We start from the raw sequence: 26,470 nt of genomic DNA, 5'->3' as shown, positions 1-26,470 counted from the left end.
GGCCCTGCTTTTTACACGAATCGGGTGAATTGCAAAACGGGAACTTTTACACGATGCCGAATTAATTAAGATGCAACAAAAAACGTCAGGTAGGTGAAGCGTAGCTTTGGCAAAAACTTTGGACTGAGACTCAGAGTGTAACAAAATTTGAGAACATTGTGCCTGAGTGTCTCCATGGTATCGTAGTTCTCCACCATAATATCATAATTGTGCCATAGGAAGTTGGTGCGTGTCTATATATATATATACACACATATATATACACATACACACATACATACATACATACATACATACATACTCTTGCTTGCTACCGTCTAAAAGAGAACTGTTTTGTACATACTCAGATAAAAGCAAAGATGTAGAATGACATTAAACCTGTTTATTTTTCATGGGTTACAATCTTTTAGTTTCCTTACAGTGACTTTGTATGTTTGTTTTTTTTTTTTTTTTTTTGATCGAATATATCTCCAAAAAAAAAAAAATTCTTTCAATCAACTAAACTGGAGTGTTCAGAAACACGTGGGGGAGGGTGAAGACTAAAATAACCTATGGTTCTTACAGCTGGGGAAAACAGCTTAAAAAGCAGAGCATCTCATTAAAATTACTTTAAAGAAATTGTTTTAAGTCTTAAACGGTTTTGAGCTGGCACATAGAGTTGACTCGGTCATGATCTACACATCACTGTGAGGTTGAAGGCGCAGCCTAATGACGACAGAGACAACGCATCGACGTCAATCTAATGTAAATAGAAACTACAGTTTAGACTGTCCTTTCGTAATGAGTCGGCCACCAGGAAATGATATCCAGCAATCAAATGTGTTGGACCCAACTCAAAAGTCCAAGACATAAAACATAATGCTGAAGGAATGTTGTTCTGCGATGGCATGTCCAAAAGATGAATAATAATAAGATACACATAGTTTGTTGAAAAGCTGTAGAAGCTCTGTTTATTGAGTCTTTCATATCACCATATTTTACAAAAACTAGATGAACAGAAGTTAACTAAAGCATCCTTGATTTAGGCACAAAATACAGGAAAGCTCAGCCTAAAAAAAAAAAAAGAACTTAAGATTTTGATTAAATTAGTAATAAGTTTTGAAAGGTAAACCACGAGGAGGTAAAAGCAATGGATCTTTAAAGTTCCTAAACAGAATGAACAGAAAATGAAAGAAAACTGTTCAGTTTTTTTATTATTATTTATATCTATATATATAAAATTTTAAACCTAAATTATATCTTTATAAAGCAACCCCCAAACAACACCACTAAACAAAAGATGCAAAATAAAAGATCGTAACACTTTAGCTTTCAGTGGAAGCTTTAGGCTGATCTTTGGTCTATGGACACAAAATGGCTCGTCAACATTTCATGCGTTTGGAAACTTGCCTTTTCATTAATTTATTTTTTACACTGCAGTGTCTCCACTCCTTTGTCCATTGATATGTCTCAATCAGCAACAGATTCATGGCAGGTTGATTACTTCTCCTAAAGGCTTCCAGGAACCACAATTTGCTTCCCGTTGGTGTACTTTTACCTAAATAAAGTACTGAAGCAGACGGGTAACGTTGGCTGCTCTAACGATTTTCCTTTTCATTTCATTTCACAGGTTAAATACAGGCAGCACAAATGGGTTTCTTTTGTAGATCCTAATTAAACTAATTTATGAAGAGTTAAACCATGACCTGTAGGTAAGGTGACTTGCTGTGAGGTACCAAAAATTGCTTGATAGGTATGCAACAGGTTTTGTCAAAGTATTAAAAAGACTCTTGCATGAGTGGCATCGACATCCACGTAAGAACATGCAGCAAGTGGAGCTGCTACAGACTAAACTCAACTTTATACCCTATAAATATCACTTAGAACCCTGTCCTCAGCTGAAAATATTTACCTGCTCCACAGTCGAGGGTTACTTTTAAAAGACCGAGGAAAAAACGCCCAGTGTACTTACACAGAAAAGGTAATCCATCCCCATTCGTTGCTTACGCATCTGAGGGCATCCGTATTAGAAAACAAAGTTTACATGCCAAACTACCCCCCCCCCCCCCCCCCCAATCCATCTTGTTAAATAACAAAATGCAAACTGTTTACAAAGAGCGACAGAACACTTGACACGGAACAACCCTTGCGGGTCAAAAAACACTTTTGTTTGCAGCATTTCCTTTGATAGAAACATTCATGGTTGACTGAAAGGCTGACCAATGTTAAAGTGACATTCTCTTACTCCGAGGTAAGAAATAAAAACTTTGCTACTTCTTTCACAGTTGAAACTATTAAAAACGACACACAGATAAACCAGACGGATTTCTCCATCAGGAACATGGTGTTTCTGCCATGAGCAAAGCAAGAGACCAAAAGTAATAAAAAAGACCCTTAGTAGCTTCATCTAAAAAAAATTACACTTTCTGACGTCTTTCAAAAAAAAAAAAAAGTTCTTGTAATTGTGTCTGAATGCAAAATGTGCTCATTATCGACGAGTCCAAATGTTGACAGATACTGTCTAAGCTGGTGGTTGCAATGCGAGGCGCGTGAACAGAGGGCAATGCAACCTTGCAAGTCTTCACTTGCTACAACCCATTCATTTATATAATGCTCCAAATACTCTGGATCGAATAGCAGAGGCCACTTTCAATAGTCTCACCTTCTTCCGGCAGCCCAGAACAGCTTTTTAATTATACTTTTACATAGGTGATAACTATTGGCTAGACCAAACGGGGGAGGGGGGGAAAGGCTGAAATAGCTCTTGTTGCCTCTTAGGATCATGACGTAGTAAACTTTCTTGCTCAAGTCCATCGTGCGTTTCAGGGCTCCTCTTGTTGTTGCATGCGTCTCTCCGCAGCAGCTGCCATGGTTCTACGTCTCAGCATCGTCGAGTCCAGCTCCGCCAGGGAGTCCTCCAGTCTAGGCAAGTCATCATGATCTTCTTGACCCTTGTTCAGATATCTCCTACGGGGAGCAAAGAGTCAGAAGGAACAATTATTGCAGCAGAAGGTTTGAAAACGTAGGACTTCTCATGCAGAGCTGTCTGCCTGACCTTTAATGTCCTCTTTGACTAAATAATGAAAAATCTGAACATGCAATAAAAAAGGTTTTATAATTGCATTTTTAGTTTTACATGCACGAAATTTATTCTCAAGAGGAGGAAAATAACTTGGGTCAGATTTGAATTTCAGAGCATCTGCTGATCTTGACGAACATTTAACAAAGCCAACCTGCGTGCTTGCTGGAGCATTTCTTCTTTTCTCAGCTTTAACATCTTCTGCCTCTCCTCTGCAGACTTGGAGAAGCGACCGCCTCTGGCCTCCACGTTATCCGACTCACTGGGGTTCTGCTCTGCTGCGCCGCTGGGACCCGGCAGCTCCTCTGCGTCGGGGTTCCCCGGTATGGGGGCACGTTCTATGGCCTAACAACGAGGAGAATAAGAACAATGCCAGAATGCCATCAAAACAAAAACAAACCCCGCGTATCCATATGGAAAACCCATCGTGAAACATGGCCTCGCCGACCTGCGGGGGGAAGGGCACCTGGATTCGTCCTTCCAAAATGTTGTCTGTGGTGACCTCAACAGAGCGGGTCAGCTGCAGGTCCTGAAGAACAAGGTAGGAGGGAACCTGAGGGAACATCTCCTGAACCTGATGGGCCTGTTGGACCAGAAACACGACAACAGAGACAATTCATTCCTTTTTATCGCAGTTATTATATCATCATCATAGCAATAAACCCAAGGGCCAGAAAAGAAAAAAAAAAAAAAAAAAGGACGATTTCTTCATATGTGATACAAAATGGGTTTTGCAAAATCACTTTATTTATTTTAAAACTAGATAGATAGATAGATAGATAGATAGATAGATAGATAGATAGATAGATAGATAGATAGATAGATAGATAGATAGATAGATAGATAGATAGATAGATAGATAGATAGATAGATAGATAGATAGATAGATAGATAGATAGATAGATAGATAGATAGATAGATAGATAGATAGATAGATAGATAGATAGATAGATAGATAGATAGATAGATAGATAGATAGATAGATCCCATAAAACATTAAATCACATACGATTGTAAATTAGAGCTTACCATGGCCATTAGCTGGGAGTTGTTGGCCTGAGCCATGCCCAGAATATTAGTAGTATGCATTACTTCCACTGAAAAACTGGGCAGCCAGCTGGCAATGCGAGAGCCTGTAAGAAGAACACATGGATAGTTAACAGCCACAGAGTCCAAGCTCCCTCCACGGCTCGCCCAGTGTGTGGTAGACTTGCCGTCGAAGTGGAAGAAGTGATTGTGTTGGTTGATGTGTGGCCGGGCTTCTGGGGCGGCTCCTACTGGGCCAATGTTGTCCTCCAAACCGGGCCCCTGCTGCTGGGTTCTCCCAGGAACCCCGTCGCCGTTGATGTTCAGAGACGTTCGACACGTGGGACACGACGTGTCCTGCTCGAGCCACGAACGCAAACAAGAGCTGCAAAGTCACACGGGCACAGATTACGCTGTTGCTTTATGTGCGTGAAGCTAACGTCAGCTTATTGAGCTAATCGTAGTACGCAGAGTCTCAGACTAGAGACACAAATAATTTCTCTTTAAGCCAATACAGTTCTGTAAAAATATTTCTACCAAAAGGTTTCATGCCCTGCCCTTAAAAAAACAATGCAAACAGAGTATGAAATACAGAAATAATTGTCTTGTTTACTTGTGGAAAAGATGACCACAGGGCAGTTTGCGTGCCGTTAGCATGGCATCCCAGCAGATGGCACAATCGTCATCATTTGCAGCCAGCTCCTCTGCCGTAGCGACTGCAAACCTACACAAAACATGTATAAACGTCCATAAAAGTAAGAATTGATGGGGCATAATAAGTCGGTCAGGGTTTTACTTTGTGGCAAAAAGGGTAAACAGTATATTTACATGCACAAAATTTCACGATCACGGATTGAAATGTATTCGGATTAAAAATAATAATTGGATTGTACCGTTTATATTGGCACATAATCAATTATTCTGATAATGATGTGCTCTTATGCACCTGGCTATATTCAAAATAGAACCACTCTGACATACACAGTTTTCAAAGTCTCCTAAAAACAGAAGAACTTCCATTTTTGCTGAAGACCAAAAAAAAAAAAAAGCAAACAAAGCAGTATTATACAAGTTTGTTTGTCTTTCAAGCGCGCAGGCTGTACTTGTATAAGGTTCTACTTACGGTTGAAACGTTACTGAATAAGCAACAAATTTGAGCTCTTTTAATGTTTCAAATAGAAACTCGTGAGCACAGACAGATTTGCTGCCCAACATATTTCTACCACTCAACAACTCGGAAATACGCCTCACGTTTACGTCAGGCGTACATGCGGACTCTGGTCAGCTTGCCACCTTCAGAACAACTTGATCCTGACAAGCGTTTACATCGATCGGATTATCAATCGAAATAAGCCACCACCCTCATTAGGAATACTAATAATAATTTCGATTGAGCTCAATCTGATCACAATATTCTGACTGGTGTGCTTATGTGATGCATTTTTGTTCCGATCGACCTTTTATTCCGATTACCAATTGTCCATGTAAACGTAGCTAGTGATAATATTACTGCTTCATAAGTTGTAATTTTGACAGTCAAGTTTATTTGTAAAGCACATTTCAGCAGCAAGGCAGTTCAATGTGCTTTACATCATGTGAAAACATAAAAACATCACATTGAAATGGTCACTGGTATCACATGAAAACATCAATACACATCAAATATGTTGGTCAATGTTCCTGTTATTATGGGCTTAAAGCAGCTCTAAATGGGTGAGTTTTCAGTCTAAACTTGAAAGAACTCGACTGTTTTGCAGTTTTCTGGAAGTTTGTTCTAGATTTGTGGAGCATAGAAGCTGAATGCTGCTTCTCCTCCATGCTTGGTTCTGGTTCTGGTTATGCAAAGGAAACCAGAACCAGAAGATCTGAGAGGACTAGAGGGTTGATACAGCAACAACAGGTCTTTAATGTATTTAAGGGAATTATATGCACATATTTCGGCATGTATTATTGCCAACGTTAAGTTGCAAATGTCATTTATCCTAATATAACGCATTCGCAATTATTAATTCTCATAATAATAAAAATAACTACCATATAAGGTGTGACATAAAAGTTATGTGTTAAATTTTTGTATGTCCCAGTTTTACTTCACTGGAGTTGCTAGGTTAGGGGTGTCAAATCTGGCAGGTTACTGAAACGGCTCCTTTTACCAGACACCAACAAAAAAAACATTTACTTATTGCCAGGGAAAAAACAAAAACAGCAGGACTATTTATTTATTTATTTTTTAGTGCTTGGACTGTTTCTAGAAGCAGTAGAGACCTAAATGGAAGTTCAGGGTACAGCGCTAATGGCTAAAAGGAGCTCACACGGAGCCGGTTTCTATCCCTGGGTTGTCTCGGATGAACACTTTACAATCAGAGAACCCGGCTACTCTGCTATAAAAACAAATCTCCTGTACATACCACCCTAGTTCTTACCTTGTTTTTCCTGAATAATGTGTAGATTGTAGTTTGCCGTTCTGCTTGCTGTACTTGTCTGCCTGTTTTGTTTCTTTTTTTTTTTTTTCCCCTCAGGAATCCAAAGTTAAATTCCTGTTTATACCCACAAACTTTATGAATAAGGTTGACTTTGATTCTTCTTATTCTGATTAAAGCATACTTCGAGATACGAAACATTATTTATGTTAGTACCTGGCTTCCATGTTGTTGATGACTCGAAGGTAGTTCTTGTGTCTGCGAATGCGACGCTGGACCTCATGGAAAAGATATCGCAACTGCATGAAGATAACCAAGCTCGCCATGGACAGCCAGATGTTTCCAAAAAGCTGGAATGAGACGGACATAAAGAGGGAGAAGTTAGAAGAATGTTAGAGCAAAATTATTGATTGCATTTTTAAATTGTAATTGGTAGAAAACTACGAATGTGACAGAGGAACACGTAATGGACGTTTGTTATGCCCTGCACATTTGTTCTTTCTAGTCTGAACATGTGATCCTGGTCTGTGGTTATACCTGAAAGTTTGCATGAATCAGCATGCAGTGAAGGGCTCTATTCAGGCTGCTGCAGACCTGACCTCTTAGTAAGTGTTCTCAACTAGTAATGAGTCTTTTGCACCACTAACTAACATGATGTCTTACCAGCATATGGATATGGTGCATGAGATCCAGGAAGAGCATAGCCAGCTCCATTATAAAGTCCGTGTAGTAGACATATGTGCCTTTGCTCTCCCAGGTTCCTGGATGGTTCAGATCCCACAGATGGATGGAGTACCTGAGGGCAAATAACACGTCCCTTTAAAAATCTTAAGACATGCATTGATTTTGCTATAAAATGCTTCTACAAGTAAAACTAAAAAGGGTAGCGTGCAATATTGTTTTATAAGCCAACTCTGCTTTAAACTTCTCCCCAACTTCATCCCTGATCTGTCCGACCTTCTTGGTCTTGGTGAAGCTATTTGTTTACTAATGTTCTCTAGCAAATCTCCAAGGCCATCACAGAGCAGCTGTTTTCATTATACTGAAATCAAATTATAGCATACACGAGGACTCTACTCACTAATTAGGCATTCAATTACACTGTATTCTAATTAAGGGCAACAGAGTAAAAAGACGCTGAATACAGATCAGTGTTCCCCGAGGAATATTGTCTTGAAGGGCCGCAGAGACGGAGCCGGACGCGAGCACAGAGCGGGCGGAGAAGAGTTGAGCGCGTGTCAGACACGTATTTAGTGTGAGATTTAACCGCACAAACCAATCTCACTGCGCGCTAAATTTGGTGGCACAAATATATACGCCGTATCTGTGTGGGTGACAGAGAGAGCTGAAAGTAGAGGAGCAGAAACTGCTCATGACGTGATCAGGCGCCTTTTAGAAAAGTCTAATAAATGAAATAACTGTGAAGACGTACAGCCGTTTAATTTTTTACTACACTCCGTGATCTTCTGAGGAGAGAAGGGTGTCTTTGGCAGGGAAGGGAGCCTGGCAAATGCACGCCACACTTTTCAGATTCATAATTGCAAAAAATTTTAAATTAAACCATGTAATAGTTTGCTTCCATTTCTAAATTGTGTAATATTGTGTGCTGGTCTATCACATAAGATCTCAATAAAACGGATAAAGGTTCCTGCTATGATGTGAGCAAATTCATGGGGTGTGAATACTTTTGAAAGGCTCTGTAGTATGATTTTTAGGAGTTAGCATTTAATAGAAATTCTGCTCTTACAGTGACAAAACTGGCATTAATATAAAGAGGTAGTTGCATGTTCAGCAATAAAGCAATCAGTGACTATATTCTTATAGTTATCGCATATATTTCTAAACTTCTAATGTGATAATTCACTTAAATTTATTAGCGAATGTATTCAGAAAGAAATATTTCAAGAAGGTTAGTTGCTACAAATACTTTCATTTTGGCCTGGGTTTAAAAAAAAGCAGCAAACTAAGAGGTTTAGTTAAAAGTTCCTGACTGGTCTGGTCAGTCAGAGAGAGGAGTTGCTGCTGAATGGAATCAGTGCTTCTGGAAGCAGAAGAAAATAAATAGGGCTGCTAAGTTTAGCCCAATTCTAAGTTTGAGCACGCCGTCATCAGTACTGCTCCCGTGTGCGGGTGCCCGACTATCAGGGTTTAACACAGACTTACCTCATAATGACATGTCCCGTGCGAACAGTCACCAACAAACACTGAGAAAGAAAAAATATTTCAGCAATGTTATTTAGACGTACTAAGCTTGAACTTTCAGATTCAGAAGTCTTTATAAATCGGGGGCAAGCTAATTCGGAACGGGTATGGGCACTAATCAGACCATTTAGAGATCAAATACTGTTTATCACGCCACTTTTGCTTTAGATAAGAGTAACCAATGAAAACGGGACTACACAAGGCGCTGCAAACACATAGTTGAGGCGCAGCACCTGAGCAGATGGGCAAAGTTTAATTAGCAACAGGCCTCCTTATCTTACCGTATTATGACTTGAATAATTAAATCAGTTAAATATGGATTTAAGAATAAACTGATTAAGTGCACAACACATATCTGAATCAAGCATTAGAAGATTCATAATAAAAAAAAACATTTTCAAGTTACCAGACATTACACACGGCAAAGCTTGAACATAATAGACTGATTAAAAACCCAGTTATGATTGGATTGGCAAATCATAGGAGGGAAGTCCACAAAGCAGATATCCATCCTTAAAACGCAGCGTAACCGAAGGCCATTACCTCTGCGGCCATAAAGGAGAGAGTGTGCATGCCATGGGAGGCTCCCAACAGGCCGCAGACCACCGCCAGGCCGCAGCAGTCCAGGAGCAGGGAGACCAGCAGGCAGAGCACTCTCACATGGCTGTTCATCGGGGTTGACGGAGAGAAAGATAGCTGCAGAAAAGGATACAGCATTAGCATGTTTAAGGTGACAAAAGCAAAAAAAAAATGTGTAAGATGGTAAATACTTTAACAGGACTGAATATTCTAAGTCATTTTACAGTTTCACTGTGCTTCCATGTAGATGTAAACATTGACTGAATACATTTAATTAGCTTTTACTGCATCATTTGTACGTATTGTTCACATTAGCTTTGTGTCGATTTCCCATAGAAAGTACACCTGGCCATCCTCTCTGACCCCTTAACCACAGGTGGCTGAGGCAGATGGCTGCTCATCTTCAGCCTGGTTCTGCTGGAGGGCTCTTGCCCTCGTTTCCCTCTCCACTCAAAAGGACTAAGATAAAAAGATAAGTGATAAAAGGTGCTAACGTCCAACCAAGAACTTTGAAAGACTTCCAGAAAGCCTTAAAAGCTGTTAAAAAAGACAATTAAAAAAAAAAAAAAAAAAATGTTCCCAAATTTCTATGATGGAACTCAGATAAAACTAACATGACCGTGCTAATCCAGTCCCCTAATAATAATAATAATAATAATAATAATAATAATAATAATAATAATAATAATAATCTTTAACCACTTTTTGCTTAACATCTTTCAAAATCCACAAAACCTATTAACTAAGCCAAAATGTCACATACAACCCACTAGGATCTATATTGCAAAGGTTTAAAACTGTAAACATCATCTGAATATCTGTTGCCATAGGACGTTTATCTATTTCTAAAAGTTTTAAACGCTAAACTGCACGAAAGTATGCAGGTGTCTTCTACACCACAAATGTCCCCAACCCACTTAAAGATGCTTATCTTTGGCCTATAGCAGCTTAACCTGAATTTCTGATCTTCACCGAAAACGTAAACCTACATGAAGAGGAAAACAGAAAGGCACCTGGTTGAGAAAACCAGAGAGTAGCTCCAGCCTAAAAACGGCACGAGTAAAAGCACTTCTACAATAAAACCCAGAAGAAAAGGGGAATGAAAATATATAAATCCGAATTAAAGCATGATAGTTTAAGACTTTTACAGTAATTACACACAAAAAATTAAAATTGGTGGCAAGAACTACTTTTGTAGCACATCAAGCCAGTCAGTTTACCGTCATATCTACCAAATCCATCAAATAGCTTGTATAAAATGTCACTTTGTGTCAGAAGGTAATTAAATTTGATATTTTGCCCCCCCCCTCCCCTCCCCTCCCCCCCAAATACAGGGCAAGTTAACGCTGGGGTTGAAACCATATCGGTAAGTAAACAAGCCCAAACATGAAACTATTAATAGACCTGGAGCTGGAATAAGTACATCTACACTGAGACGTTCCAGAAAGCTTTAAAAGCAACTGCTTAAAGTAACGTGAAGGTTTGTAGAGTATGCGTTGCCAAAAGAATAACTTTATAATGTGAATATAGATTGTGTCACTTTAGTCTAACTTATTAGTTAGCCTGTTCGCTTTCTTCACAACAGACACTTGCTTTCACACTTAGAATTCAAAACATAATTATGCACAATTAACCACACGGGAAGAAACTGTGCAAACTGTTGCCACATGTAGTAATCAAACCAACATGTAAGGACAAGAAGTTACTGTACATGTACCAGGGCTTTGCGATATGGCTTAAAAATAATATCTCTGATTTCTTTATTTTCCCTCCTCTTCTTTACAAAAAGAAGAAATTTCAGAAATTATTTTAAAATCTTGCCTTTATGTCAAGCATTTCGTCTAAGAGTTCAAAGTGCGACTAAAAACAAGCTGTGAAACATGCTTGAAAACAAGATGGCGGCCCTGCCTTTGTAAACAATGAAAATATAACAGTGTTTGCTGCTGGTGCACTGTTTCCCCTAACATTCAACTAGGGGGGCACCCCGCCAACAAAATAGCCCGGCCCGTCAAGAAGGTCACAACATGCAGTAAATTACTATACGTCTGATCCACAACAGGATAAATGTCTCTAAATGTGTTACTGAAAAAGGACACATTAGTTTATTTCACGTGATACCCCGATCACTTCAATATACTGAGAACATTTGATAAAAATCTGAGGATGATCACGTCTGTTTAAACTGGATTATTATAAGCATTAGCACTCAATTAAACTGCTCTATGGTAATTTTTTACATCTCCTACAACTATATAATTTGCTTTGTTTGTCGCAAATCACCAAAAGTCTGTCTGTTGAAAACAAAAATTCACTTTTCTGAGTCCATCGACGCAATAAGATGGCTGCTTTATTCTTGGAAAACACGTTTTTGTTTCTAGATAGACCCCATGAATGGATCAGACACACATTCTAAATGTAATAAAATGTTTATAATCTTTATAAATAAGAGAAAAGTTAAGTGAGACAGAAGATGGCCGTTTGTATAAAACTGCATTCTGTGATATTAATGGAAACCCAATGAGTGCATTGGAACATAAAATCCTGATTTTTCAAAAGTTAAATCCTAAGAAAATAGTAAATTTGAATGAACCGATTAAATTGATTTGTCACCCAGCTCTAATATGTACACATACTGAAAGAAGATCTCCGTGTAGATAGCCTTTTACTTAACTGCTTAAAATGTTTTCAAGTTGCATTTCAGGGATGGGCATTGATTTTTGCATATTCAAATAATTTAAGTACACAAAATCAAGTTAGTTTTTGCAACAATATTATCAATGTATCCATACAAAATCTGTGAACACTGGAAACATTCAAAAGCAACCGTACAGTAGCAGGCAAATAGGAACAAAAAAAAGAGAAGGAAACCAAGTAATTCAGTTTAACTGGTTAGTACTTTTACCCGGCACGTGAGGAAGTGAAAACATAAGCTTTAGCTGAACATACTTACATATTCAAAGCGATCTTTGCAGAGCTGAACCATGAGATGGAGAAAGACCAAGGCCGAGAACCACAAACACCACATGACCACTTCTTCTACCGTTTGCACATTCAACACGCCAAATATGAAAATGAACTTGTAGAAGATGAAGTTCCAGAATTTATCCTTAAGATGCTGAGTCACAAAAGAAAAAGGGACAAAACAGCAGATTAGGCACCGACTCCTGATCCCAAATGTTCAATGTAAACTACAACACAACGCACAGGCCAGCATGACACATTCACTGTATGATAACTAGAGATGCACCAATAACTAGAGATGTTTATAACAGATGAATAACAGATGAATAACTGTGATAAACAGTGGGGTAACCCACTGTTTATAATAGTTATTCATCACTTAATTGCGCTGCTAATATACTGCATTATTACAGACATAAAACATTTGATATAACTTCAACCAAAACGTTGTCTCCTTAACAGATGTGTCATTTGTAGCTTGCCATCTTTAGTTTTTTTGTTTAGAATAGCAAACCTTAAATAAAAAAAATAAATAAATAAATAAATAAATAAACGCAATGGGTGACACTTGTTCACTGTCTGCATTATGGTTACTCCAGATTTTTAGAATCAGAAATATTTCCAAATAGTCCATTTTGCCTTTCTTGTAATTAAGGGAAAGGTGGAAAGGTGGAGGGGGGAGGGGGGATGGGTCACCACTGCAACAATCTACTCCTAGAGCAGACTCTGATCATTCCAGAACTTTCTCTGGCATCTCTTAAAATTGACTTTAAGACAAGGGATTAGCATTGATTGGAAAACTTTGCCGACCCGGAGACCACAATGCTTGAAAACACCTGTAACAGGCCAACGGCTGCACAAAACTCCACCTTACGTATCGTGGGAGAAATCAAACGCTCACCTGCTTCTCACTGACTCTGAGGGGGCCAAAAACCACATACTGGATCATTTTTGCAATTAGCATCAAAGAGCAGCAGAATGTGTTCACCAACACCTGTCAGAACACAAACAATAAAAGGGACCATTAGGTTTTTTTTGTTTGTTGTTGTTTTGGTTTAACCATTAAAAAAAAAACGGTGATGACGTTATAAAAAACCTTGAAAGTGGACGACACTCACCCATACAAACAGGGTGTCGGTAATGAGATACCACAGCACAGTCCTAGCCAGTTCCGTGTTACCAACCGCACTGCTCAAGTGCTCCAGATCAACCTCGGAGGGATGTGGCGTATCATCGGTCTCCAAGGCCCCAAACCCGGGGTCAGTGACGGTGGTGTAGGCGCTGAAGATGCTGCCGGCCAGCAGAGCCACGCTCAGTGCCGTGTAGGTCTGCAGGCTTGGCCAGGGGAACCTCTCCAGGAAGAGCAGCGGCATCGCGGCTGTTGCGCTCCGCTTCTCGGCAGTAGAAAAAAAACAAACCACTGACAGCGACCACCACCAGCCTGTTAAAGCAGAAGCAACGCGGCTAACGTTAGCTAAACTTTGGAGAGCTGGACGTAAACATTATATAACCGCAGCGACTACCACACAGCTGTGGTCCTTTCACTACTACAGTCCACAATGACGACAAAACACAACCGGGACACACACGTAGAGCAGCATTTTCATGAAAGTTTTAAGCTAAAAAAAAAAATAAATAAGCGGAAAGCGAAGCGGCGGCTAACGTTACTATGTGACGTTAGCCCCCCATTTAGCCAACAAGTATGAACACTTTCATAACAAACGAAGCGTAATGAATGAATACTAACTCGACGGTAGAACACACAATAAAATTAGCCACATTTATCAATAACTGTAAAGCAAATAATCTAGAATTGGAGAAGTTAAACAGCAGGCGTTAACGCCCCGCATCACGGGTTATTTACCTGGCTAACGTTACCTAATACTAGCTAACTGTCACATTAGCTGCGTAGCTTCGCAGTGTGAAACAAACTCCAAACAGCGGGCCTGTGTTGAACGGTCACTTACAATCTGTCTCCAGTTTACTCAAACGATAGAAGAAGAAAAAGAGACCCGGGGGTGATTTATTCCCAGCTGAGCCGTGCTTTCTGGTCACAGACAACAGCAGCCGACGACATCGCCCTGTTTATTCCGCCGAGCACAGGCAGCTGGCTGCGGCTGAACGGAGCAGCGCAGGCAGGCAGGCAGGCGGCGCGTCATCAGCACGGCTTTAAAGCCGTAGTCATGGAAAATACCATTTAAAAAATTCATTCAATTATTGTAACTTTAAGCCCTCAAATTTCTTGTTGCTCCTTGGAAAATTATTATTACAGAGCCCCCCTCCGAATAATAATAATAATAATAATAATAATAATAATAATAATAATAATAATAATAATAATAATAATAATAATAATAATAATAATAATAATAATTAAAAAAAATAATAATAAAAATAATAATAAAAAATAAATAATAATAAAAATATATATATATAATAATAATAATAAGTACGAAGTTATACCATTCCTTTCATTGTTTTTTTTTTTTTGATTATGCAATTAAATTAAAAACTAAAGAGTTGTTCTATGTAACGCTAATGCCGAAATAGAATGCTTTCAAGAAAGGGGGAAAAAAAACTGATTTTAATGGAATTCTTTCCATATTTTGCATAAAATGTCATTAGCCTATGATATGTTTTAATGCCAAAATATAATGCTTTCAAGAAAGGAAAGAGAGCCTGATTTTAATGGAATTATTACCATATTTTGCATAAAATGTCATCGGCCTATGATAATATGCTTTAATGCCAAAATATAATGCTTTCAAGAAAGGAACGAGAGCCTGATTTTAATGGAATTCTTTCCATCTTTTGCATAAAATGTTATTAGCCTGTGATAATCTAGTTTGAACATGATGTGAATATGTTTCCTCTGTAGTCCCACTGAGCACGACAAACCCCTAACGATAAAAAGTGACTCACTGTTTCAGAGAAAAATAACCTACAGAACAAGTCCTGTCCAAATACCAGAGGAATGTTCATATACATTTCGAGAGAGTGACTTATTGTCTCTGGAGAAAATAACTCATAAATTTGTCATTTAGATCTATTTAAAGATTTAAAGCTAATGGTCTCAGGATAGTGCTGGAGATAATCTAGAGATGTACATTCATTGTAATTTGTGAGGAGTTAAAAAAAATAATAAAAAAAACTCGAAAAATCGGTGGAGTTAGTAATGAGCATGTGATCTCGACAACTCCCAAGCTGTAGATGACACCATGATGGCTTAAATGTCCAAAATTCCCCTACATTTCAAACAAGACCGGCTAAAAACACAGAGAGCTGTGTTCTCTTATAGTATTAAGAAATATGAAGGCATATGCTTAGAATGTAAGGAGAAATAGTTTGATTATTTGATAGGTAAGTACAGATGTAATAACTGTGATCTATATGATGATATTTAAAAATATATATATATTGTTTTGCAAGTTACAGCAAACCAATAAAGGTCAAAGATTTGCTGTGCTACTATGTATATTTTCTGTTTCCAGAGTTATTTACTCATTTGGTACCAGTAATAGAAAGAGAACCATTTATCTATACAGTATTTGATTGTTTGTGGTTTTCTTTCCAACGTGTAACATTTGTGTTTCATTATTGAGCTGTTTGTTTTAACTTCTTATATACAACTTTGGCTTATGCTGGGCTTAAACCTGCGTGGTCAGAGTCAAAGTCAATGCTTATGTAAAACCACACCCGAGGTTCTGCAGACACTTCAACACTAGGTCAGAAGTAATTTCTGTAATTTCCCTCTGGGATTATTAAAGTATTTCTGTGATTCTGATTCTGATCTGAAGTGAAGCACTATCTAAATGGACAGAACATGTATAGCAGTTGTTCCAGTCATACTCACCCCTTGAGACACTTTTACGCTACAGGTCTTATTCAACAAACTGTGTTCACAAAGAATATATTTGCAGATTAATAGCCAGTTTAGGGTCAAGTGCCTTAGAAAACTGGAATCAAAGCCTCAACTTTCTAACTGCATGATGATTACTTTTCTGAGTGAAAACAGGGAAAAGAAGCCATTCTAAACCTAAAAAAGTATGGAAATGTAAGATGAAACGCTGATGTGTGGGGATTGCAGAAAGCAAGAGCAATAAAAACTGACAGAGAAAAGATTAAGAAAGTGAAACAAAGCAAAATAACATAAAACCAAGACACTGGCTCCAAAATCAACACAAAAATACAGAATCCCTAAACTACATCCTGTGGTATTAACCGGTTGTTTGAAAGTCCTTGTGGGATTACTTTATCAGATATTTGTGTTTTATTTAATTTCCCAGGCTCATGTATAGATTTGACCATTTGAGGTAGATGCGTAAATGGTAATAATTAACTCTTCATATACATATGAATTGAACGGAGGACAGAGGTCAAAGTTAATGTGCGTGACCGTGTTATAACAAATCCAAAAGTGAAACTTGTCGGAGAAAAGTTAGGTATATCCAGCCTTCCTTTCTGTTATCCAGCCTTCCTTTCTGTTCTACTGTTGCAGCAGGTACCGTATTCTGCTTAAACCCTTGTAATAGTAAGTTTCATTAAGTTTGTCAATGTGGAGTGTTTTGTAATGTCTATTATAATTCATTCATTCAAACCTGTCAGGTTATGCTGACAGTGCTTTAGTGTAATCAATCTTGAAATTTCATAATGACCAATTTAAGAAAATTAATTACGAATGCCTAGGTAATTAGAAAATCTTGTATGTCCTGTTGAATAACTATTTGGAATAATGTGTAACCTCTTATACAGATTGTCAACCCGTTTACTTTAAAAAAGGCTTCTTAATAATTAAAAACTGAGTAAAGAAAGCTGTATTTCTTGCCCTCAGCAGAAACTACCCACATTAATTAAAAACCTTTGGAGAGACCTTCCAACTTTTTAGTTTCTTTTTTTCAACTTCAGGTTTGTTTGTTTTTTTATTTTGTAGTTTCTTACTAAGACCTTTCCATAAACCAAGTACTTGTCTTCCTTAGTTGTAAAATACGACAGTTTAAATGTCTGAAGTTGTAAAACTAGGGATTAAACTTTGTATGAATGTGCATTTTTTTTTTTTTTTTTTTTGCTTTCTCTTCAGTTTATTCGGAAAGGGAAGCAAAATCTTGCTTGTACAGCGGTTTCATTTATACTGGGAGCACCGCTGTAAACAGCACATTCATCATGGACTACGCCAACAAGACGTTACCTTCAGAAGCCCCTATGGAGTTGGACGGTGGGACGGCAGCAGCGTGTGTTATCCTGGGTCTTTCCTTCCTGGTCGGAGTTCCTGGGAACCTGTTTGTAATCTGGACTATCCTGAGGCACATCAAACAGCGCTTTCACACTGTGGTCCTCATCCTGCACCTAGCAGTGGCAGACATGATGGTCCTCATCACTCTGCCCGTGTGGATCTACTCCCTGGTGTGGACCTTTGAGTTTGGAACGGTAGTTTGCAAGATCTTGATGTGTGTTATTACAGTGTGCATGTTTAGCAGCATCTTCCTCGTCACCCTTATGAGCGTGGAACGCTATCTAGCCGTCTGTCATCCCTTTCTGATGATGCGCTGGAAGACTGAAAAGAATATGAATAGATGCATTGCCTTTTTGTGGCTTCTTGCGCTTCTTTTTGGATTGCCCAGTACTTTAACCCAGAACTTGGAAGGAAGCGACAAAAATGAGCTGTGCTTTGTCAGAGACTTAAACAATAACAGCCAAGTAATTGCCTTCTTATGCCTGGAGACTTTGCTGGGCTTCGTGGTTCCTTTCATTACGCTTAGCATCTGTTACTGTCTCGTGGCCGCACGGATCAAGAGACTTAGACTCAAATCGAAAAGGAAATCCAGAGTTCTCATTCACGCCGTGGTGCTTGTTTTCCTCCTGTGCTGGTTGCCTTACCACCTTATTAATATTATTGATGTAGTTTGCATCTCTAGGTCAGACGAAGATTATGAATGCGTCCCGGAAAGTTTTGTCCTCGTCTCTGGTGCCCTGGTTTTTATCAGCAGCACTGTGAATCCTGTATTATACGCCCTCTTCGCCAGGAACTTCAGAAGCAGTCTTGAAGAGTCTAGTCTGGTCAAGCTGTTTCAGGAACTGGCCTCAAGCACAAATAGACTCAGGGAACTCGCAATTCAACAACAGAAGGACCAGAAGTCGGGAGAGACAGGCATCATGTCTACCTCCCTTACTTAAAAATGGGGACAACAATTACTGCTCTTATGGAAAAACTGGGCTGAAAGGTGTAAATATTTCCTATTGTACAGACATCAACTCGGATCTAAGAGGTTTTGCAATAATAATAAGGAGTTGCAATTCTCCTTACTACCACATGGCTACACCCTTGCCTAAAGATTCACCCAAAACCCCTTAACGTCACATGTTGGAAATGTTTTGAAGAACTTGTGGTTGTTGCATAATTTTGTAAAATTCAAAAATTACCAGTAATTCTGTTGCATATATTGTGTTTTTACAAAAAAATTACCTGTATATCCAATTTGAAACACACATACACATTATATATATATATATATAATATTGTGTGTGTGTGTGTGTGTGTGTGTGTGTGTGTGTGTGTGTGTGTGCGTGTGTGTATGTGTATTATGTTATTGTGCTTCAGTTATTCTGATTAAAGATATTATCCAAGTGATGTATTTTTCTGCCACTAAAAACGTACACAAAAGTGGGACTTAATCAAATAAAATGTTTTAAGAAGTGCAGTTACGAAAAAGCAACAAACATGAATTCTGCTTGGTGGTTTTCTGCGTTGATGACATCACGAGATATACACGTATCAAGCTGATCAGCTGACATTAGCAAACATGGCGACAGGTTTAAACATTGATGTTAAAGAAGTCAAGTTTCACCTGGGTTGCAAGGGGTTCAACCTAACTTATTTAAGCCTTATGTGATGTCACCAGTGTGTCGAAGGATATTTTTGAGAGAATATATTTTATTATAACTAACTAATGAATTACACCCAAATTGGAGAAGTATAAAAACTGACCCTTGCATGGTTTTCTTTGTGACAAACCACAATACTGTGAAAAAGTGTTTGTCTTCTTGCAGACTCATTCTGCTTTTCCTTTTTTGTGACATTTAAAGGTTTTAGACCAACAAACGAATTTCAATGTCAGACCAAATTAACTTGAGTAAAAGTAATTGTTCCCTTATTAAAATCATACTATTACATATGAAATTTTAGTAGCCACATGCTGGCCTGTCTTCTGTCAGACATCTACAGAGCAAAATACAACAAAATGTGTTCCCAACCTAATAAAATTCAAGAACTTTTAAGAAAAAAAAGTCACTGACATCTATAAGTCTGCAGCGAGTTAAAAAACTGTTTCTAAGGCAAATCAGCAAGAGCCATTATCCATGAATACAGAAAACATGACATAGTGGCTAACCTTCCCAGAAATAGGCAGCCTACTGAAATTACTAAACGAGGAATAACTCATTTACTCAATAAAGGAGGTCACATAAAAAACAAGAACATCATTAAATGTACTTAACGATAAGAAAGAGACTGGGCACCATTGGCATCCACAGAAAAGTGCTCCTGACTAAAACCAACACAAGGAGCTGTTTCACATTTGTGAAAAAATAAAATAAGAAAAATGTCATGCCGAGTGGCAAATTAAATTAATAAACTTTGAAAATTGCCTTTTGTATTTATTCATGTCATCTTTGTCTGATATAAAATGTCTTTAATGACCTGAACAATGTAAGGGGAGACCCAAGCTAAGTCAGAGGAAATCTAGAAGGGAGCAAATACTTTTCTCAGTACAGTATAACTAAAGAAAGTTTGATTGAATTTTCAAATAAGTCTGGCCAGTAATGTTAAGGATTTATTTTGCCGCTCATTGCGCTTATTCAAGTTGTGCTCCTAACCCTTGTTATTTTATTTTTTGAATGTTTCGCTTAATTAGTAAAAACTGGGCAGAAGACGCATGCACGAGTCCCATCTGGGTCTTAAAAAGCCGTGTCAGGAAACCTTGTTCCTGTGCAGTCTTTACATAATGGGGAAGTGAAGACTTTAGTTTTTGCACCCAGACACCACAGTCAGCACATGTGCCGTGGCAGGATGAACAACTCACACGCACAGTCTCCGTTGGAGGAAATGGACCCTGAGGAATTCGATGGTGGAAGAGTGGTGGCATGTGTGATACTTGGTCTGTCCTTCGTGGTCGGTGCTCCGGGCAACCTGCTTGTGATCTGGACCATCCTGAAGCATGTGAAGCAGCGCTCCCACACAGTGGTTCTCATCCTGCACCTGGCTGCTGCGGATCTGGTGGTCCTCATCACCCTCCCTCTCTGGATCTACTCCCTCGCCCGGTCCTGGGTCTTTGGACAGACGTGCTGCAAAGCCATGGTGTTCGTGATAAACGCCTGCATATACAGCAGCGTTTTCCTCATCACGCTCATGAGCGTGGAGCGTTTCGTCGCCGTGCGTTATCCTTTCGTCTCTGCAGTTTGGAAGAGGAAAAAAGCCCTGAATAAAGTCCTGCTCGCTCTGTGGTCAGCCGCATTCCTGTTCAGCATACCCGTTATTCCCACCGTCGGGGAGGACGACGGTACGGCGCACTGCCTGTATCGTGAGTATACTTCTGACACTCAGGAGCTGGTGTGTCTGCTGCTGGAGACTGTGGTGGGCTACGTGCTGCCCTTCACAATCCTCGTGGTCTGTTACGGGTGCTTGTGCAGCCGCATCACCCAGATGACCTTCAGGTCCAAGCGAAAGTCCACCGTCTTGATTGCAAGCATAGTGGTTGCGTTCGCCATTTGTTGGACACCACACCAAATAGGAAACATCATCTCCATAGTAATCCTGGCGATTAAACACTCATACAAAGATACAGCAGAGAGCCTGGAAACTGTTCAACAAGCCATGGTTTTCATAGCCGGAGCTTTGGTCTTCATCTGCAGCAGCATTAATCCTGTCCTCTACATGTTCGCGGCCCGCTCCTTTAGGGAGTCGCTGCGTGACACCGGCATCCTGAAGCTCTTCCGCCACATCTCCAGCACCTCGCCGGGTGAGGGAACCAGGGAGGTGTCCTTCGTGTCGAGGAGACAAAGCAATCAGACAAACAGCTCTCAGTGTGTGACTGAATCAAAAGATCAAATTAATATGTTTTGAAAGTGTGTGTAAATAATCCTTCCTCTTACACTGAAAGGTCTAAGTGCTTTTTTTGTGTATTACTGTTTATAATGTACTATTTTACTGTATAAAAAAGGAAATCAACAACGCATCTTTAATGATCTAACCAGTGCATTTTACGTTTATTTTCCATTGTTAATTTATTTATGAAACTTTATGAGTTATGTATTCTGTATCCCTTGTGTCAATGCCTTATACCATAAAAAAGCACAAAATTTATGTGTCGAATAAATGTTTTAATTAAAGCCTTTTATAAAAATGGAGCCGTTTTCTGTTGTCTGGTTTTTGTTGACAGAAACAAAAAAAACAGGTACTTGACTTTGGGGAACAGAATTGGCTAATATAGGTCCTTTTTTCTCGCTAATACTGTGGTTGCTGTTAATGTGAAATAAAATGTGGTTGCAGACTTTAAGCGCACATCATATAGAAAGTACCAGAGTTTTGGTCGTTCAGCTCTCAAATAGATCTGTAGATTCAGTTAGCGCCGTAACTATGAATGGCAACCTTTGGTTTAATAGTCTTTTCCTCACCAAATCTTTCCCACAATATATATTTTTGTTTTAGAACTACAACATCATGTTTCCTGTCTTACAATTTTGTTGACCACTTCTTATTTTCTGTACTTTACAAAGACAACTCAGTTTACATCTTCTTAATATCTGATACAATCTGATCCCACAACACAGTCATGCTTTTAACTTCCCCTCACTGAAAAGATTGCCAAATGAAAAAGTGCATGTTTCCTTGGTTGACATGCAAAAAGAGGAATCGTGTCCTAAAGTTGGCCCCTAACTTACAAAACCCAAAAATGAACTTTGGACAGAGAAAACTAATATGTTTAGGCATTTAGAATAACTTGTGTGCTTTACAATGTCTTTAAGTTTGTCTGTTGTCATGAATACAAAGAACATACAGTCTGTATCTTCCTGCTCCGTTTTTCTTTTTCACCATTAATGACTAAACCTGGAGTAGCAGTAATAAATGGGGGAGACATAAACACAGTTATCAATCCCTCTGTAACCTGTCCTTACATTACTTAAGTTACTTATATAAAACTTCCTAAACTGTACATACAAGATTTCTGCCCAACAGCAACAATATGCACCTTTTTAATGGTTTTTTTTTGTTGTTTTTTTTTTTAAACCATGTCCTCACATTTCACTGTTTGGTGGACAATGCACAAGTTTACCTAACAGAGACATGATGCCAAAAAGCCATTTTTAATTGCACTACATCTTGTAAAACAGATGAAGACAAAACAGAACATTTCCATTTTGGCTTAACCTTTAAATCTCTGACTGGACTGCTCCCTCTTTACCTGATTCATCTTTTAACTCTACACTCTCCCACCAGATCATTGAGACCTGCTGAACACATATTCCTTATTCTTCCCAGGTCTAAGGTAAAATATAGAAGAGGCTGGTCATTTTCTATTCAGGCATCAGGACAAGACAAAAAATACATTTACACTCTATCAAACTACACCTACACAGCAAAGCTAGACGTTGCAGGATAAGCTGCAACTGAAAAAAAAAAAGGTTCTTTTATTTTCTTCAACACATTTTAGAAAAATATGGTTTAATACATGACTAATCAATCAGACATTTGTCATATAAATCCAATAAATTAAGTCTGTGAGGCTACTGTGATTGTATCAGCTGTTGATCCCCATGCAATCACGGTGTGAAAAGCTTATTACATCCCGGACAGGTCACCAGTTCATCACAGGTGCAACACAAAGGCAAACAAGACTAAGAACCATGCACGGATACACATGCACACAACTTGTATAATTTTGGACTGATAGAGGAACCCTTACACAACCTATGAATGCACAGAGAAAACATGAAAACTCCACCCAAGTCCTTTTTGTTGCAAGCACACAGTGCTTTCAACAGCTCTATTGTGCAGACCAGATTTTTGACCAGTAAAATAACAATGCATCTCAAAAATATGTTAGAAATATGAGAAAAATGCAACTGTTGTTGTGATTCTGGCCTGTCTGCACTTTGCGACACCTTCCCTGCTCCATTGTCTTCAAGGATTATTCCTCCTCAGAGTATAGACTTTAAAATACTTATGTTAGTATACAAATCACTGAATGGCTTAGCATCAAAATACATCACAGATTTGCTGTCAGTGTATCACCCATCCAGACCACTTGGGTCTTCTGGCTCCAGCCTGCTCTGCATAACCAAACATGGAGAAGCAGGATTTGGTTCTTATGCTCCACTTATCAGGAGCAAACTACCAGAAGACTAAAAGTGCTGAAATCCTGAGTTCCTTTAAATCAAGGTTAAAAACCTATTTGTTTAAATGTTAATGTTCAATTCAAACTGTTGTAGTTCACGGGAACTGCAAAAAATCCTCAACATAAAGGCTTGAAAACAGTCTATATGTGTTTCAAGTAGGGTTGAGTAACTGAAATAAGTGAACTTTTTATAATATCCTAATTTATTGAATATTACTTTATACTACATTTCTATTTTGGTAGGGATTTGCCTCATGAAACCACTATTGGGCAACTATGTACAGAAACTTAAATCTATCAATCACTCTATCTATATCCTGTCACTGTTTAAAGGGGCACAATTATCCCCTATGCCCTGATGGTTTATATTTTATTTCTGTGTTTTACACACTGTTTGTTAGTAAACAAAGCACTTCTGTGTATATTTCCAATGACAAGACCACGTGACCAGAGGTACGGTATTGCACATGCATGCAATGAGTAAACGGGGAGAAGCAACGGAGCCAAGTGAGTCAGCAACGTCCATCGGAGGTGCGATAAGGTTTTAGGTAACCCTAACCCTGTAGACCGGGTTGGTCTACAACCACACCAAGCTGGCATTATACTGCGAGGCACTGCAGGACGGTCTGCTGGCTCTTACAGTAGCTGCATCAATGGTCGCCATCTTGCTTTCTGATAGTTCTGCGTTACTGCTGGCAGATGGCACAACAATGTTAATGTCTGCTGATCCCGGTGCAAATATTTTCAGGTAAAAAACAACAACAACCAAGTAAAGGGTACCAGGACAGAAGCCTGGCATCTATTGTTTTATTTCAAGATGAATATAAGGATTTTTAGGTCCCCTTGTATGGTCAAAATACATGACTAGGCCCCTTTAAGCTCGCTCACTTTGACTACATGAAGGTAAATATTATCTAATGTGGGCTTTCAGCTCAAGAGCTTCCCAGTGTGTCCCTCAGGTGATCAAACTGGTTCAGCTAGAAAGGACACACAAGGAATCACTCCTGAGACCAGAGAGTTAAATGAGTAAAGGGAAAAGAAGAGAGAAAATGTGAGCGGAGAAGGGAGTGTTAGCAGCAAGAAGACAATGCATTCTGGGAACTGGGCCAGGGAGAACCAGAGGAAAACTCCAGAAGCAGGAATGTGAAAGGTCACTTAAATTATTAGTTTGGAGATTAAGTTACAGGTTGTTCAGTCACATACAAATACTGTGTAGGCCAAATTTAACATCTTTATGTTTCTTTTCATTACGTAAGAAAAACAGCTTTTTTTCTTACAAGTGCAAATTTAATTGATTCATTAATACACCAATGATCGACTTGAAGAAACCTTACGAGTGTTTTTTCTTGAAGTGATTTTTCTGCTAGTGGGCTCATGGTGGAGATGTGTTGAAGCAGAGACGCGTCTCAAAGTTGCAGCAAACCAACCCATCGAGGACTGGAGTTTGAGACCACTGTTTTAAAAAGTCCCTCTCTGCATCCAAAACGTCTAATTGGTAAGGAGTCTTCGGGTGAAAGCGGAAGTGTGTCAGCGTTCACTATGATAAGTGCTGTCCGAATAGTGCAGTCAGTAAGGAAGGAGGTAGGAAAAGGAGCCTGTATGCGTCCTATCAAAGTTCCTTTAGCATAGGAGCCTTCTGATGTGCCGTACCGGTGCTACGGAGCTATAAGGAATCCCACAATCATTTGCGTGACATGACGTTAAAGCACAGCCCACCTCCTGGAAATTAACAAAAATGTCCAGAGAGAAGAGAGTGCCCACTTTGTAGTTCTTTTGGCTGGAGGCTCGGATTTGACTAGAATCCTCCACGTGTGTTTCTGTCACATAATGACGTGTGAGTTAAAGGCCGTCCGAAATCAGCACAGCAGCCCGAAGCTCCTTTCCTCATCACGGTAGAGTTCTTACCGCTGACCTCACAAAAGGTCACGGAACAGGAGGTAGGAGCTGTAATTTGAATATTTTTGGATGCAGCCCTTGTTTATGCTTTAGAGCTGGAATTGCAAATGGATTGAATCAATCTCTGTACAGGCTTTTTACTTACTGAGCCTGGATTACAGTCAATCTACCAATCAGAGCTTGTCAGAGTGCCCCCTACCCACCCCATATCCATAGATGTGCTCCAGTTACTGATTAGGTGGCCTTTAGATCATGATATTGCAACAAAAAGGTTCATTTGTATCTTTTATAGGATTTGAAACAGAAACAGGGTAAAATATTAAATTCCTCTACTTGTATTTTTAATTTGTTGGACAGGTAGACACAAATATAAGATAAATTTAAATATGATTGAAATCTGCATTTATTTTGGTAATTGAATTCCAAAGGATAAAGTTATATACAATAAAAATTGTATTACATTTGAAGCACTTATTTTCTATGGAATATTGTCAGCTTGACAAAGTTAACAGACGGACGAGGGACACATGACCCCGCAAGGAGAACTAGCTGAAGGCCTTTCAAAAATATCACCTCCATGCCACACATCACTGATGCAGTAAATCATGTAAAAGATGACGAAAAAAAACATTTTGAGTGCACATACTGATCAGTAAATGGAAACAATTTTGACTGGGTCAAATATCAATTTATATATATATATATATATATAAAAAAACGTTTTATTGCATTCATGGTGTAAATAAAAAAATATATAAAAAAGGTTTTCATTAGCTGTAATAATCACAAAAATTAACACATTCAAAATATACTGCTAGGCTTTCATGTTTGTCCCTTAAAATATATCTCCGTGTGTGTGTGTGTGTGTGTGTGTGTGTGTGTGTGTGTGTGTGTGTGTGTGTGTGTGTGTGTGTTGAATCTTTAAGCTATATGAGTTTAAT

At 38.8% G+C, this 26,470-nt stretch overlaps 3 protein-coding genes across 5 annotated transcripts; 2 read left to right on the top strand and 1 right to left on the bottom strand.

Annotated features, from left to right (window-relative positions):
* Positions 1-923: 923 nt before the first annotated feature.
* LOC105930489 (E3 ubiquitin-protein ligase AMFR) lies at positions 924-14,386 on the bottom strand. 3 transcript variants are annotated; one of them, XM_021319562.2, is made up of 14 exons: positions 14,214-14,385; positions 13,365-13,687; positions 13,148-13,240; positions 12,236-12,400; positions 9,250-9,402; positions 8,668-8,708; positions 7,168-7,300; positions 6,721-6,854; positions 4,698-4,808; positions 4,273-4,469; positions 4,088-4,191; positions 3,525-3,641; positions 3,213-3,403; positions 924-2,946 (listed from the first exon to the last, which is right to left on the bottom strand). In XM_021319562.2, exons 2-14 carry the CDS (start codon positions 13,617-13,619, stop codon positions 2,802-2,804), a joined length of 1,839 nt encoding a protein of 612 aa, XP_021175237.2. In that variant the 5' UTR covers positions 13,620-13,687; positions 14,214-14,385; the 3' UTR covers positions 924-2,801. The 3 variants fall into 3 exon arrangements, with proteins under 3 accessions (XP_021175237.2, XP_021175236.2, XP_035992400.1); XM_021319561.2 differs by having other exon boundaries at positions 3,507-3,641; positions 4,088-4,469; positions 14,214-14,386; XM_036136507.1 differs by lacking the exon at positions 14,214-14,385 and having other exon boundaries at positions 2,802-2,946; positions 3,507-3,641; positions 13,365-13,619.
* Positions 14,387-17,348: 2,962 nt separating this feature from the next.
* Positions 17,349-18,579, top strand: LOC105930462 (leukotriene B4 receptor 1). Its single transcript, XM_021319564.2, has one exon. It carries the CDS (start codon positions 17,407-17,409, stop codon positions 18,415-18,417), a length of 1,011 nt encoding a protein of 336 aa, XP_021175239.2. The 5' UTR covers positions 17,349-17,406; the 3' UTR covers positions 18,418-18,579.
* A 1,719-nt stretch (positions 18,580-20,298) lies between these two features.
* On the top strand, positions 20,299-21,659 carry si:dkey-148a17.6 (uncharacterized protein LOC108190685 homolog). Its single transcript, XM_021319563.2, has one exon. The coding sequence runs from the start codon at positions 20,309-20,311 to the stop codon at positions 21,359-21,361; it is 1,053 nt and encodes a 350-aa protein (XP_021175238.2). The 5' UTR covers positions 20,299-20,308; the 3' UTR covers positions 21,362-21,659.
* Positions 21,660-26,470: the final 4,811 nt, after the last annotated feature.

The sequence above is a fragment of the Fundulus heteroclitus genome, chromosome 4 (assembly GCF_011125445.2).
Source record: "Fundulus heteroclitus isolate FHET01 chromosome 4, MU-UCD_Fhet_4.1, whole genome shotgun sequence".
Classification (NCBI taxonomy): domain Eukaryota; kingdom Metazoa; phylum Chordata; class Actinopteri; order Cyprinodontiformes; family Fundulidae; genus Fundulus; species Fundulus heteroclitus.
Note: the sequence above shows the minus strand (reverse complement) of the source record. Positions and strands in the feature narration are given on the sequence as shown.